The 15,065-nt window shown below is 40.2% G+C and overlaps 1 protein-coding gene across 1 annotated transcript; it reads left to right on the top strand.

Annotated features, from left to right (window-relative positions):
* Positions 1-8,047: 8,047 nt before the first annotated feature.
* LOC147611154 (uncharacterized) lies at positions 8,048-11,236 on the top strand. The gene is made up of 5 exons (XM_086785341.1): positions 8,048-8,209; positions 8,341-9,446; positions 9,535-9,734; positions 9,892-10,160; positions 10,278-11,236. Exons 2-5 carry the CDS (start codon positions 8,499-8,501, stop codon positions 11,234-11,236), a joined length of 2,376 nt encoding a protein of 791 aa, XP_086641467.1. The 5' UTR covers positions 8,048-8,209; positions 8,341-8,498.
* The last annotated feature ends 3,829 nt before the right edge of the window (positions 11,237-15,065 follow it).

The raw sequence follows: 15,065 nt of genomic DNA, 5'->3' as shown, positions 1-15,065 counted from the left end.
AGAGGAAGGGGAGTTACTCTCGATTTGGAAGGAACGCGAGGCACAGGCACAGTTGTGGGATCATGTCAATGCCAGGGTTCGTTCTTTCATTTTCCTCAATTGTTGCACACCGCAAGTAATAAATCATATCAAGCATATGACGCTGGCCAAAGGTATATAGTAGCTTTTGGCTTCTCTCTATAGCAAGGTATCACCCATGAAGAGGATTTCCTTGGAAGTCCAGAGGTTATGAATCCTACAAAGTCATTGATACGATGCGAGAGCACATTAACAAGCTGCAGGCTATTATTCCAACAGATTTGTAATCTTTGTCTATCTTCTTTGCAAGAAAGTATCAAGATCAGAATGATTTGATCAAGAATCACTTACTATTTTGTTTCTCTGTCAAGATTTGATTTAAACACAATAAACTTTGCATAATTTATAAATTACTCTATTCTGCACTGTAGATCTGCACCAATCTTTGAAAATCTATATCAACTGCACATAATCTTGAAAATCTATATCAACTGCACATAATCTTGAAATCCGCACCAAGATTTTGCACACTTTCTTGAAACTATATCAAATTTCTACACAACAAAATGTACTCTACATAAACTCTGCAATCTGAATACTCTGCACACTAATATGAAAATTTACAATATTACTCTGCATAGTTTTCGGAAAAATCTCCATATAGCAACTTGGATTTTCTACACAACAACCTGTTTCTGGCAATGTTTCTTTGAAGAACTCAAGATTTGGGAATCTAGGGTTTGTTCTTGAAAGAGAACAATGCTTGCTCTAATACCAATGCAAGAGACTAGGGTTGGCCACTCAAAGCATGTAGTGATAACATGGGTGTGGAACACCATCCTAGGGCAATACCCAAGAAGGCCATGAAATATTGGGCAAGAGCACCAAGAAGACATGAATGTCTACAGAGTGAATATGATCAAAAGGGTATAATGTCCATGAACCCTATGCCTGATATAGCCCAAGGCCCCCAAAAGTACACATGTAAATGTCTCGAAGCCCAAGTACCTAGGCTCCATTGCACATGTGCATGTGCACCCAAACCTACTTCATTACAGCTGCTGCATGAATGCCCGAATTAAGCCCTTGGACAAACCAATTAGCAACAATTTGCATAGAGGGTCGGTTTTTTTCTACCACTCTCTCCCTCAAGCTTAGCAGCTTTGTTGCATAGGCTTCTACAACCATGTTCTCTTGTCGGAGCTCTCTCATTTGATCACAAAGTTGAGTTGCAGATTTTATATTGGGAAATCTTGCCAGAAAAGCAGTCATGACCTCTTCATAGGTCTGGAAATGGTTGTCTTGATATCTTGACACCCACTCCATGACTCTGTCTTTGAGGGTATTCATGAAAGCATCTCTACGGATTTCAGTCAGCTCTGGCTCTTCCACACCCTGAGGTTGGGCTACTTTTTAGTATTGCTCAAACCTCCTCACATGCATATGTGCATCTTCCCCTTTCTCTCCTGAGAACACTAGGAAATTTTTGGCTAATGACGCCATGCCTCCCATGAACCTTTTCTGGGGGTTTTGTTGTGGTTGTTCTTCCAAGTTTTGTTGCTTCACCCTTTTTAGGCTTTTGGACCTGGACTGTGCACGGATTTTCGCTCTTGGCGCTCCTTTTCTTGGTCCAAATTGTGTCTGTATTCTGACAGTTCCTCTTTCTCGTGCGGGATTGTAGAAGTTTATGCACCTGACTTCTTGATTAACGATACAAAGCACTCCCAACTCCAAGCTTCCAAGAGGATCTCTTGGAAGGCATTACTTTTCACCATCCTTAGACTCTTGTACATGTAGAAAGCATGCCTAAATCTGGTTGGGTTGTGTGGTAAAAGGTTCTACCCACCACTGACTTTTCCAAAATGTTCCTTCCATGTTATGGTTTCTCCGTCGCCGCAGATGTGTTTTAAGTGGACCCACAACTTTCCTTCACCTTCTTAAGGTGTGGAATGCTACTCAACAGAGGTTTCTTTCTTCACTGCAATTTCCTCAACTTGAAAGTTTTCCACCCAGAATGCTGTAGATTTTCTTCCGCATGAAGTTTCCTCGTGGAGTCGCAGTAGCAGTCTAGTAGAGTTGCATAAGGGTTTCCCTCAGAACAATTCTCAGTAGGAAGTTTTTTCCAAGAGGAAATTTATTTTCCCTAGCAGAATGTTTGAAATCCCCAACATGATTGCTAGGTTTTTCTCGTTGTTGATTTCCTTCTCAGCAGAATGACAAGATAGCAGTATGGCGTGATAGACTAGTCAGGCAATGCCGTGGAAGACGTGTACAGTCACCACCAGCAGTCAGAGTTTCTAGATATGAACACCAACTCTTAAGTGGTCATGGGGACACACAGAACACTACTCTACTATATGCAAACCTTCACTCACAGGCAATGCCGTGGAAGACGTGTACAGTCACCAGCAGTCAGAGTTTCTAGATATGACCACCAACTCTTAAGTGGTCATGGGGACACACAGAACACTACTCTACTATGCAAACCTTCACTCACACTCTCTTAGTTCTCACTGTGCAACCCTCCACTGCATATCTCACTCACTCTCTCATTCATACGCAACATGTTTAATAAAATAGAAACACATTATACTTAATCCACACAGTGTAGAGAGCAACACAGAAATATGATGGAATGGAAACATTGCTCTTGATTACTTTCCAAAAGTATTGCAGACTATTGCCTGACACAAGCTATCACTTCCTGAGTACTATCTCTATAACACGCTTCATAACACAGACTTTCAACTACCAGATGAGAGCATATTATAACTGCACCCTTCATACATTCCTTCTCTCTGAGTGTATGTCTCTCTCTATATCTCTAAATAGTGATTAGTCGCCCTTTTAACCTAAGACTTCTTGTTCTTTGCAACGTAACTCTAATGTATCGTAATATCTATAAACTTTCAATTCTTACATAATCGAGTCGAAATAAAGGTTCAGTAAAAAGATTCGTGTAAAGTTCAGTAAGATATAAGCTTTGAAAGTCGTTCTTACTCACCACCCTTCCGTAGACAAAGTCACCCTTGCGTAGACAAAGTCGTTCTTACTCACCTGACTTCCGTAGACAAAGTCGTTCTTACTCACTTGACTTTCGTAGACAAAGTAACACAGACTTTCAACTACTAGATGAGAGCATATTATAACTGCACCCTTCATACATTCCTTCTCTCTGAGTGTATGTCTCTCTCTATATCTCTCAGTAGTGATTCTAGTCTCCCTTTTAAGCTAAGACTTCTTGTTCTTTGCAATCATTTGGATTGAGGTCTACATGGCCTATTATTGTTGTGAATTACAATATTCCTCCATGGACGTCCATTAGGAAGGGTCATGTGATGCTTGCGCCTCTTGTGCTCCAGGAAGCATAACGTAAAGAATATGGATATATACCTTGAGCCCTTGATTGATGATCTCGAGCAATTATGGAGAGGCATAAGGGTGCATGTTGTTTCTTGTCCAATTTCATGTCGTAATGCAATGGTCAAAGGAATCTTGATGTGGACTATGCATGATTTTTTGGGCTATACAAAGTGCTCAGGTACGTCATTACTCATCATAAAGTGATTCTTATCTAAGCATGCACGAATGATTCATTTATAACTCTAATGTATCGTAATATCTATTAACTTTCAATTCTTACATAATTGAGTGGAAATAAAGGAACCACACGCACACGGATACAGATGCACGATCGCGTGCCACGGAGTTCGCTTTGGATATAATCCACTCGCTCGCTCGCTCCGAGTCGCTCGCTTTGATTCTTAAATAACCAGTAGAGGAGGGCCACAAAGTCATGAAGGGGGGTCCTTCGCTCTGATAACACATAGTCCTCTTTTTGCATAAGAAAATAATGATAAATACTCTCCCTTTTTTGAAGAAAGGTAGTAGGGTGGAATGAATTTTGTATGTACATGAATTATATAGTATGTGTGCAAGTCATGACTTACATGACTTATTTAAAAGTGATGAAAAGCATAGTAAGTATGACACAACTCTTAGTAGACTTCTGGAAAGTTAAGCAAAAAAGCAAGGCACCCTACGCGCCTTTTAATATGTTCTAACTTCTCAGTGAATTCTCCATAACGTTACAATGGTTTAGAAAGAATGCATGGAATATTTCAAACTCCTTTGTGTCTAGCTTTTATGAAATTCGTTTAAATGTATACGTCTTTCGGTTAGCCTGGAACTTGTTCAACTTTAGGAAAAACCTTTTCACAAATATGAGGGAAAAAAAGTCTTCAAAATTTAAAGATTTAGTAATATTTTTGAGAAAATATAAAAAAATACCTTGTTAAAATTGATAATTTCCTGCTCAGGGCAAAAAGGATTCATGTAAGGTTCAGTAAAAAGATTCGTGTAAAGTTCAGTAATATATAAGCTTTGAAAGTCGTTCTTGACTTCCGTAGACAAAGTCGTTCTTACTCACCTGACTTTTAAACCGTGGAACCACACCATATAATCCCCTCGCTCTCTCTCTCTCTCTCTCTCTCTCTCTCTCTCTACGTTCTCGCTTTCGCTCCCCCGCCCCGGCCAATTTCCGAAATGGGCAATAGCGCTTCTACGAACGAAGATCGCAAAGCCTGGCACCCAAGGGTGCAATAAAGGAAAAACTTACATAAGCAATAAAAACAAAAAAGAGCTTACCGCTTCTTTGTGAAGTCGAAAGAGATGATTAGTGCAAGAGATACAAAACAAAAGAGGCAACAAAATAATTACTAGATTAAACATAAGCTTTATGCAAGCCTGTGCATAGAGCTTGCAAGAAACCTATGTAAGCTCTATGCATAAGCTTCATGCAACATTGTAAGAAGCCTATGTATAAAGTTTGCAAGAAGCCTATGCAAGCTTTATGCATAAGCTCTATGCATAAATTCTATGCAAGCCTATGCATAAAGCTTGCAAAGAAGCCTATGCAAGCTTTATGCATAAATCTTACAAGAAGCCTATGCAAGCTTTATGCATAAGATCTATGCATAAGATTTATGCATAAACTCTATGCAAGCGTGTGCATAAATCTTGTAAGAATCCTATTGAAGCTTTATGCATAAGATTTACGCATAAACTCTATGCAAGCCTATGCATATATACCTTGATCCCTTGATTGATGAGCTCGAGCAATTATGGAGAGGCATAAGGGTGCATGTTGTTTCTTGTCCAATTTCATGTCGACGTAATGCAATGGTCAAAGGAATCTTGATGTGGACTATGCATGATTTTTTGGGCTATACGAATTATATAGTATGTGAGCAAGTCATGACTTATTTAAAAGTGATGACAAGCATAGTAAGTATGACACAACTCTTAGTAGACTTCTGGGAAAGTTAAGCAAAAAAGCAAGGCACCCTACGCGCCTTTTAATATGTTCTAACTTCTCAGTCAATTCTCCATAACGTTACAATTGGTTTAGAAAGAATGCATGGAATATTTCAAACTCCTTTGTGTCTAACTTTTATCACGTTCCCATGTGATTCCCTTCAAAATTTTGACCGGTACCGAAGAATCATAAGGCTCGGTCTTCATTTGAAGTATTGATTTCAGAATGAGCATATTTTATATCTTAAAATTGGTTCGTCATTGTGAACTCAAAAGTCCGTATCCTATGTGTCTAGTTCACAACCATAAGATTTGGGCACTTATGACAGTTTCTAACTTCTTAGTCAATTGTTCATAGAGTTACAATTGGTAGTGCATGGAATACTTTAGAGTCCTTTGTGTCTACCTTTTGTCACGTTCTCATATGATTCCTTTCAAAATTTTGACCGGTTCCAAAGAATCATAAGACTCGATCTTTATTTGAAGTATTGATTTCAAAATGAGCATATTTTATATCTTAAAATTTAATTGTTGAATTCGTTTAAATGTATACGTCTTTCGGTTAGCCTGGAACTTGTTCAACTTTAGGAAAAACCTTTTCGCAATTATGAGAGGAAAAAAAAAAGTCTTCAAAAATTTAAAGAGTTAGTTATATTTTTGAGAAAATATAAAAAAATACCTTGCTAAAATTGATAATTTCCTCCTCATGGCAAAAAGGATTCATGTAAGGTTCAGTAAAAAGATTCGTGTAAAGTTCAGTAAGATATAAGCTTTGAAAGTCGTTCTTACTCACCTGACTTCCGTAGACAAAGTAACCCTTTTAAACCGTGGAACCACACCATATAATCCCCTCGCTCGCTCGCTCTCGCGCGCGCTCTCTCTCTCGCTCTCTACGTTCTCGCTTTCGCTCCCCCGCCCCGGCCAATTTCGGAAATGGGCAATAGCGCTTCTACGAACGAAGATCGCAAAGCCTGCACGAAAGGGGGTCCCCTAGATTCAGCAACAAGGCTTGAGACAACCTATGCAGACATCTTGAAGGTGGAGGAGGTGAAGAGCGAGTTGAAAGACGTGTTCAAAGATCTGCGAATAGTGGTGGTGGGGAGATCGGGCTCAGGTAAGACCACCCTCATCCGGCTGATTATCGGCGACAACGGCCCGCCAAGCATCAGCGAAGGCACAGCAGGAGTGCAGGACATCAACGCAGAGTGGCCTCATCCCAATCCAGAGCTTCCCTTGATCTTTCACGACAGCAACGGCGTGGATATCATGGGTCCAGACAGGCTGAAAATCATCAAGAAGTTTCTTGACAAGCATCAGAAGAGCAGAGAATTCTCTCAAGATTCATCTGGTGTGGTATGTTTTCAGTGCTGCAGACACAAGGTTCCTCGACGATGGAGGTCTCGTGGAGCTGCTTGAAACTTACGAAATACCCTTGCTGCTGGTCATGACCTTCAATGATTGCGAGAAGATGGTCACGAAGCATGTGACCCCGTCCAACTTAGAGACATTGCTGGGCCGCATCAAGGATGTGGACAAGAGGAAGAAGGTGAAGGAGGCGATGGTGAAAATCGGAAACGATGTACAGCTAGAAGGCCATACATTAGCAGGTAAGAAGGATGTAGATGGCCTAAAGAATGTGATTGACAGAAGGAAAGACATGATTGATAAGAAGCTCCAGTACACATGGATAGCTTGCCAGGTGGTTGACATGGATCATAAGCTGGGGGCGTCGGCCAAACTGATCGTTCGCTACAAGAAGGCAGAGGTGTTCAACACGTGCGCGGTAGGTGCACTGCCGTTCGCACAGCAGCTTCAGCTGGCCTACATGTTCATGAAGGTGTTGACATGCTTGTGCAAGATATGGAGTGTGCCGGCCAACCTGGAGAAGGCACTGTTCAAGACGTTTTATATCGAGAAGGGAGGACATTGCCTGCTGCGGAACCTTTTCCACAACTTGGCTGCCGGTCTGGGGCTGGTAGTCTCTTTAGCGGCGTCCGTGCTCACCGTAGGAGCTGCCACTCCTGCCATCCTTGCGGTTATGGCCGCAGCTGGCTTTTCCCAGCTGAAAGCTACCCCCGTTCTCCTCATGTCCTACTCCTTCTTGATTTTGGGCGCCATCTTGTATGTCAAGTCCATGCAGATAACCATGGAGAGCTGGGAGGCGGACAAGTCCGTGGAAGCCTACGTCAAGTACTGCGAGGAGTTCGCTGCTTCCGATTACCCCAAAAAGCTGCAGAGCTTTGCGCAGGAGCGCTGGGGATATATTTCATGCGCTCCCCCTTGTCGTGTAGCGGGGGAGTGCATGACCACCTGGAACCCTCATGCCAGCTCAGCAGAACCACCTCGGATCCTGCCACGCCCGTAATTTCTCAAAACCTGTGTCTTTGGGGGGGGAGCGTGGTACGTGCTCCCAGAAGCGAAGCCCGAAAAAGCGCGTGGAAAGTTGACCTAGCCCTTCTCTCAGGGCTCACACCCCCATCTGCGCCATAGCCGGCTGCTGCCGGAGCTTCTTCTCTTGTCGCCGCGTCCATGGACTCATATCGGGTTTGAGTTGAATAGCTGTTTATCGAGTAGATCGCAAGGGACGCATATAAAATCTGTTTCCATTTTATTGGTCAGTGCCGTATCCAGGATCCTGTCTGTTGATAGTGGCTTCAATCTGCATACACTTCACTTGCACAATAATGGAGTGCTTCCAATGAAAGTGGCTGCGGTGATTGATTTGTGGCGGTGTACTGTTTGTTCGCATTGCAGGCAGCCCTACTCACCTACAATCTACGAGCCAGCTCACGTCCAGGCGTGGAAGCCTATAGTGGAGGCGGTGCACGCCAAGGGCGCCATTTTCATATGCATGTGGGTCGGGTTTCGAATTCGGGTGAGTCTGGTTACTGTAAAAAGCACACAATAATATATATTGTGAAACACGATTTTAATTTCCTTTGGGCAACGTACCAGCCCAACGGGGATTAATTTAATCACTTGGAATTTCGCCCTGAATTTTGGCAGGTGGGACTCTCCTAGGCACTTCAGCTCAAAACCTTGGAATGCTTATCACTGGCCGAACTCTTGTAGGCTCTGTGTAGCACAGGTTTATCGCTGACAAGAAGCAAATCGCCAAGGCTACCGTCTCTATTTGTTCGAGTGCTAGTCTGTGTGTGCGCAGAATGGACACTAGGATCCACCTTCAATATCCACCGCTGGGTCCTTTCAATGCTAATCATCTACAATGGACCGATAAAAAGTGTGAAAAGTCTATATATGGATATGTTCGGGTAGCCTATTTTCACTGGGATCGCTTAACAGATTTTTTAAAAGGAGAAGAGTCTCTTACAGATGCAGAAACAAATTTTAGGCGGCAATCCGTGCGAAGGCATGAAAAGGGTAGCTTAAAGCAACCAACTCTTGATAGCTACTTAGAGGAGACTTTGTTTTGGTGTGCTTATGGTCCTAAAGATATGCGTGGAAAGGAGATCATGGTTCCTCACAATGAAAAGACACCAAAGACAGGGAAAGGAAGCCGTCCAGGTGGTGTAAAAGGCACTCGTATGTGTGGTTGTCAATGTCATTTCTTTGTAAAAAGATTGTATCTATTAGAAGATGTAGCTTGCATTCGCTATATTCAAATGCATCATGTTGATGAGAATGATGAGCTTTGTCACAAAGAAGGCATCAAGGCAACTTTGGGCCACAACCTATCCTTTGCACCATGGCTCTCTTTGGAAATAAAATCATGGGTCTTTGAAATGCTTTGCAAACGTTACACTCCAATGCAAGTGCATGAGGCACATATTCAAGTTGTTCACAAAAAAAAAGTGAACAATCCTAGCTATACATTGTCACGAGATGATTTCCTATCACTTAGAGACATCTTAAATATTGCTAGGAAGCATGCAAGTAGTACTCATGAGCTGCATTCTAGTGATGCCCAAAGTGTTCGCATGTGGACACAACAACACTCTCAAGATGTCTTCTACTATGAGGAGATGGATGCTACAAACAATAAGCCATTTGTGCTAGGTATTCAAACACATTGGCAACTTGAGAGGCTCAACACATATGGCAACAATGGGGTCATATCAATGGATTCAACGTTTGGAACAAACTTTTACAAGGTACGCATGTAGTATATATGTACTTTTTTTATGCTACTTTATATGTAGAAATGTTAAGATTCTATCTCATTGAATATTTTTTGTTTAGTTCCAACTCTACACTGTGCTAGTATTTGATAACTATCAAAATGGAGTCCCAGTTGCGTGGATCATAACATCAAGCTTTGATACGGACACTATTGTCCAATGGCTTACAAGTCTTCGCAATAAAATACTTGACTACAACAAATCATGGGATCCAAATGCCTTTCTTGTTGATGATGCAACCGCCGAGATAAATGCCATCAGGTAAATCATGTGCATGCCCACATTATTGCTCACAAAGTATTATCTCTTTCTCTTTGTCAAACTAGCTAACTTTTATTTCTAATTTATTGCAATCTTGAAAATAGGGTGGTATTCAACATACCAATTTATTTCTAATTTATTGCAATCTTGAAAATAGGGTGGTATTCAACATACCAATTTATTTATGTTTATGGCACGTTCGTCGAAGTTGGTTGAAGCACTTAGTGAAGAAGGTACAAGATTGGAAAGTTAGAGCTATCATGTTTAGACGCCTAGGTGCAATCATGAACATGCGTGTCCAAGGGGGAGCTTCGGAGGCCATTGCCATAGACAATATAAAAGATAGTGTATTGGAGTTCTTGGCCGACTTTTCACATGAGGAGGCCTTTATTGAATATTTCCGTACTTATTGGGTTTCAAAAGTTGGTAAGTTCAACCTTCTAAGCTTAAGAAGTTAAAAGTTTGATTGAAGCTTTAATACATCATTGGAACCTAATGTACTTTTTATGCATTAGTACTCACCTGGGCCTTATCTTTTTGTAGAGATGTGGGCAAGAAGCTTGAGGATGCTTCCACATGCAAATCAAGATACAAATGGAGCTATCGAGTCATATCATGCTACTTTAAAGTCTCGTTTCTTATGTGGCAAGAAGTACATATGGGGACGTAGAATTGATTGGCTTTTGCACAAACTTATGACGGCATGTTTGTCGTATTTTTGGTATTTAGATGAGGCAAAGAAGGGTGGCTTTGTCAAAAATAAAGCCATAAAAAGATTGATTGAGCATTCACTGGAAAGAGCTCAGAGCATCCCAGATGGAGATGTACTATTTTTTAATGAAGGCACAAGGGTTATGGCAAAGGTAAAAAGTCAATCCTCGGGCGCCAAGATCCATTACATTGTGTATAATGCCGATTGTGATTGGGGTTGTTGTAATTGTGGATGGGCAATGAAGGGCAATATGTGTAAGCACCAAGTAAAGGTCATGCTACTAAATGGTTTTAATTTAAATACTATCATTGGTAAGTGTTTGGAGTTGTATGACAATGGCCATGACATGTGTATTGGCTCAAATTGTATTTCTGTCATGGAGGAGACTCATAGCATTGAGAATGTAGACCATTCTCAACAAGGTACTCAAGAGCCAAATGCGAAGAAGCCTAATGCGACAGATTGCTATGAGCGCATTGTACACATGGTGGAAGGAAAACCAAGCTTACAAGCACATTTTGATGCATTAATGCAAAGGTTATTGCTTCAAATGCAAGAGGTACAAGCAAGGGACGAGCATGGAGCATTGCATCCTGCTGAGAATTTTCAGATTGTACAAGACGGTTTTGGAAATTCTATACAACGAGTAAGACCATTCATTGAGCGTCCTCTTGGGAGAAAAGCATATACAGAAAATAGTGCTCTTCCTTTTCCACGGCCCGCAGCTACCAAAAAACGCTCCATGCAAGCGACTTTGGATGCCAAAGCTTTGGATGGGGATGCAGAGTGATCATTGTAGCTAGTGACATGAAACACTTGGGCTTTATTTTGTTCTTCATTATGCTTATGTTAGTGCTTTTTTTTCAAGTAGCTTCCTTTTGATGGTTATGAACTTTTTTGAACCATGTATAGCATTGATGCGTGTTGATCAAAAAGTCTTTCTTATAAAAAGCACCTTGGCGATTGTGTATTATGCCGATTGTGAATGTGGGCATGTGAACGAGACTCAATTGATTGTGTATTATAGTGTACTCATATATTTGTTGATTTGCATTCATGTGAAATTCGAGATGGAAGAAAACTCTTTTCTCAATTTTAAATTTTAGAGATACAAATTCAAAGCTTTAAAAAAAAAAAGAGTAACCTCACTAAGAGCCTCCCTTCCTTGTCAGCTTGGTGAAAGGTTTCCTTTATATAATTTGTAAAGAAGGTTGTCCGCCAAGTTGAAATAAGACAATGTTGAGAAAAAAGACACCGTCTTCATGTTTGTGTATGATCATTATTAGGAAAACAAGGCTAATGAGAGAAATGATCATGTTTGTGTATGATCATTATTTGCAAAACAAGGCTAATGAGAGAAATGATATATTCTTTTCGAGCTTGGGCTTGATGTTTTGACTTTGGAAATCTTTCTCTGTTTGGCACCAATTTTATTTATTTTTAACAGGAGATTTCAAAACTCAATTAAATTTGTTATAAAATTAAAATTAGATATAGCAACAAATTTAACCAAAAATAAACAATTACGGTGGTCGTCTGCTGACTCGGTTTCTTGCTGGCGGTCGCCTTCTTCTCCAACTCTTTGTGGGGTCGCCTTCTTCTCCTCCAGCTCTTTGTGGGGTCACCTTCTTCTCCTCCAGCCATGCAATATATACCCCTTTTTTTCTCTCTCTTTTTTTCTTAGACTTTTCCCTTTTTCCCATGCATGGCATGCACACTGCAGCGAGAGATTATAGTACCTTTGAAAATAAATAAATAAAATGTGTCGAGACGCAAATAATTTGATATTTATTATCCCTCGCTAATTACAGAAATTCGAGTTGGATTATTCTAAAACAAATTCAAAAAATGTTCGGGGAATGAATCCCGCAGTTAATGGAGCCCGCTGAAAACATTTTCTATTATCTTGAGGCTGGCGAGAAATTACGGGCAGTGGCAGCATCCGAGGTGGTTCTCCTGAGCTGGCATGAGGGTTCCAGGTGGTCATGCACTCCCCCGCTACACGACAAGGGGGAGCGCATGAAATTTATAGCTCATCCTTAATTAATTCACGAGCTGTTGATAATTAAGAAAATGTACTGCTGGTCCCTGGACTGCTTTGGTCCGATTACAAAATCACGAGCTTATTAATCTATGCACTTGTTTGGCACAGTCTGGTGCAGCTGGCACTGGTGACAACAGCAGCGAAATACAACCTGACCAAGCTTCTACGTCGGTGGATTACCAGAGCGATGGTGGGATCAGTACCCTCGACTCATCATCCTGCAGAAGCACAGACATAATAACATAATAAGTTGGCAACAAATTGCTCAAAACCAAGGTGCCCCCAAGTGACTTCTTCCACCTTATACCCAACATTTTCATTTGCAACTCCACTTGATTCATCTCGAAAGAAGACGAGTTCTGCATTAAAGGTCAACATGGCTGGCAATAGTTCATATGTCTTTATTTCCCAGCCAAAACATATAATTGTCCATTTGCATGACTTCACCAACAAGAAGAAGCCAAGTAAGTCCAAATGTATGTATCTTTTTTTTTCTTTCTTTCTTAATTACGTTTTCATTTCCGTTGGTTTCCTATGTTCACCTTAGATAACCTCAAATAATTGGGGCAATAAAAGGGACACAAAAGAAAAATGAGAATATGCATGTAAATTATTATGGACCTCAAAAGTTCCGAACCCCATGTGTCTAGTTTGAAACCACAAGATTCTAGGCCTTTTCGTATGTCCTTTTTAGTGCAAGAAGAAAACATTTCTCCCAAAAATGCTAATTAAAAGATGCCTTAGCCTTAGCTACTTTTCTCTTCAAAAATATACACCACAGCATATGGTTTCATAATTAATGAGTTTGTTCAAAACCTTGACCATTAATTTCAACAGAGGTCAAAAATTCGACTGTTTCTTTTTTCCCATTCCTGACTGTGGACAATGCAACATAAGATAGTTTGTCACTAGCACTATTATCATTTAGTATGTACTTTCAAAGGAAAATTGGTAGAATAGTTCAAAATCCTATGTGTGACCTAGCTTTTATCATGTTATCATCATTTCATGTTCTTTGATATTGCATTTGTAGGTTTAAAAGCCCATGACATAAGTTTCTTTTTCATTGGTAGTTTTCTTTGCAGAATCTAATGTCCTCTCTCTCTCTCTCTCTCTCTCTCTCTCTCTCTCTCTCTCGCTCAGCTCTATTTCCCTCTTCTAATTATTAAATAGGCAATGAGAAGGCCTTAAAGTCATGAAGGGGCCTCACTAGTAATGACATAGAGTTCTCTTTTTGCATAAGGAAATAATGAAAATACAATCCTTTTTTAAAGTCCCTTTGAAGGAAAGATACTAGGGTGGAATAACGTTTGTATTTACATGACTTGCCTACAAGTTAGGAAAAGCATAATAAGTATGCATTGGGTGTCACAGATCTAATTTTCTAGGAAAATAGAGTTTTAAAGAAACTTTGCAAGAATTGATTAAATCAAATAACTCATCAAATACAACATGATCAACATATTGAATAATCGAGTGAAACAAATAAAATTACTTAGCTCACAAAGCACGACTCCAAGATTGGGTGCAATCATCCCCCCTCATGTGTGTGAACTCTTCCCACACATGAGTATTTTCGAGATACTTTGTTCCAAATTAGGCCATGGCCTCCAAAAATACAAAAAGGTGCGTTTCTTGCATGGCACTCTCTTATGCTCAAAATAGGGTGCCTTTAAATTGAGGCTAGGGTTTAAAGCATATCACGATTTACAAAAATATTAAAGATCAAGTCTATGCTTGATAAACTAAGGCTTTCCAATTAAATCAAATTATGCACAAGCTAGCATATGTAGATAGAAAGCTTGTTTACAAAAAATATGGTGTGTTAAGTAATAAATTTGTGCAATTCCTTCTCAATCTTTAGAATCCTCTTCACCTATAAAATAACCAACAGTAAATTGGTGAAAATATATTCCATAAGTATACAAACCATGTTCACACACATGTTTGCTAGGCGTAAGTAACCCAGGAATCACCCGTCTATACAAACCAACTGAAACAAACATCGGAGGCCCCAAACATACGTCAATATCCACCACATGTATTAATATTTATAATACCATCAACCATGACATTAACATAATTTGGCTTGACGCAAAAATAATTCAAGCGTCCCCGAATTATCTAATAGGGTTGAATAATATTTTTAAGAGGGCTTAAAATATATTCCCATAACATTCCCTCTTGCTTGAGTTTGTAATGGCCCTCAATTGCCGGTTTGTTGAAAGAACGGAGGATCTCAGGGAAAGCACGAAAATATTTCTCAGGCACCCATCTTGCATATTTTAATTTCCTTTGTGTCTACCTATTGTTATGTTGTCATATGATTCTCTTCAAAAAATTTACCGGTTCTAAAGAATGACAAGGCTCGGGCTTCCACATCCACATCAGGTCGTTGAGAATGGACATTTGTCAAATAAACTTATTTTGAGAATGAATTCAACTTACTCCTTTGCGTGCGTGTGCACACACATTCTACATACCTAACATAGCACCTAAGTACATGAAGGGGTTTCATGACTTACATGCCATATACATGCAAGAGGGGGGTTACACAAATATTTGTTTAATGTAA

Source organism: Cibotium barometz, chromosome 48, assembly GCF_041138505.1.
Source record: "Cibotium barometz isolate CiBa-2024 chromosome 48, ASM4113850v1, whole genome shotgun sequence".
Lineage (NCBI taxonomy): Eukaryota > Viridiplantae > Streptophyta > Polypodiopsida > Cyatheales > Cibotiaceae > Cibotium > Cibotium barometz.
This window is presented reverse-complemented; position numbering and strand designations above follow the sequence as displayed.

Coding starts and splice junctions, on each gene's coding strand:
- LOC147611154 (XM_086785341.1), top strand. CDS start 8,499: ATGGACACTAGGATCCACCTTCAATATCCACCGCTGGGTCCTTTCAAT. Junction 9,447..9,534: donor TTGGAACAAACTTTTACAAG/GTACGCATGTAG, acceptor TTTTTTGTTTAG/TTCCAACTCTACACTGTGCT. Junction 9,735..9,891: donor GCCGAGATAAATGCCATCAG/GTAAATCATGTG, acceptor TCTTGAAAATAG/GGTGGTATTCAACATACCAA.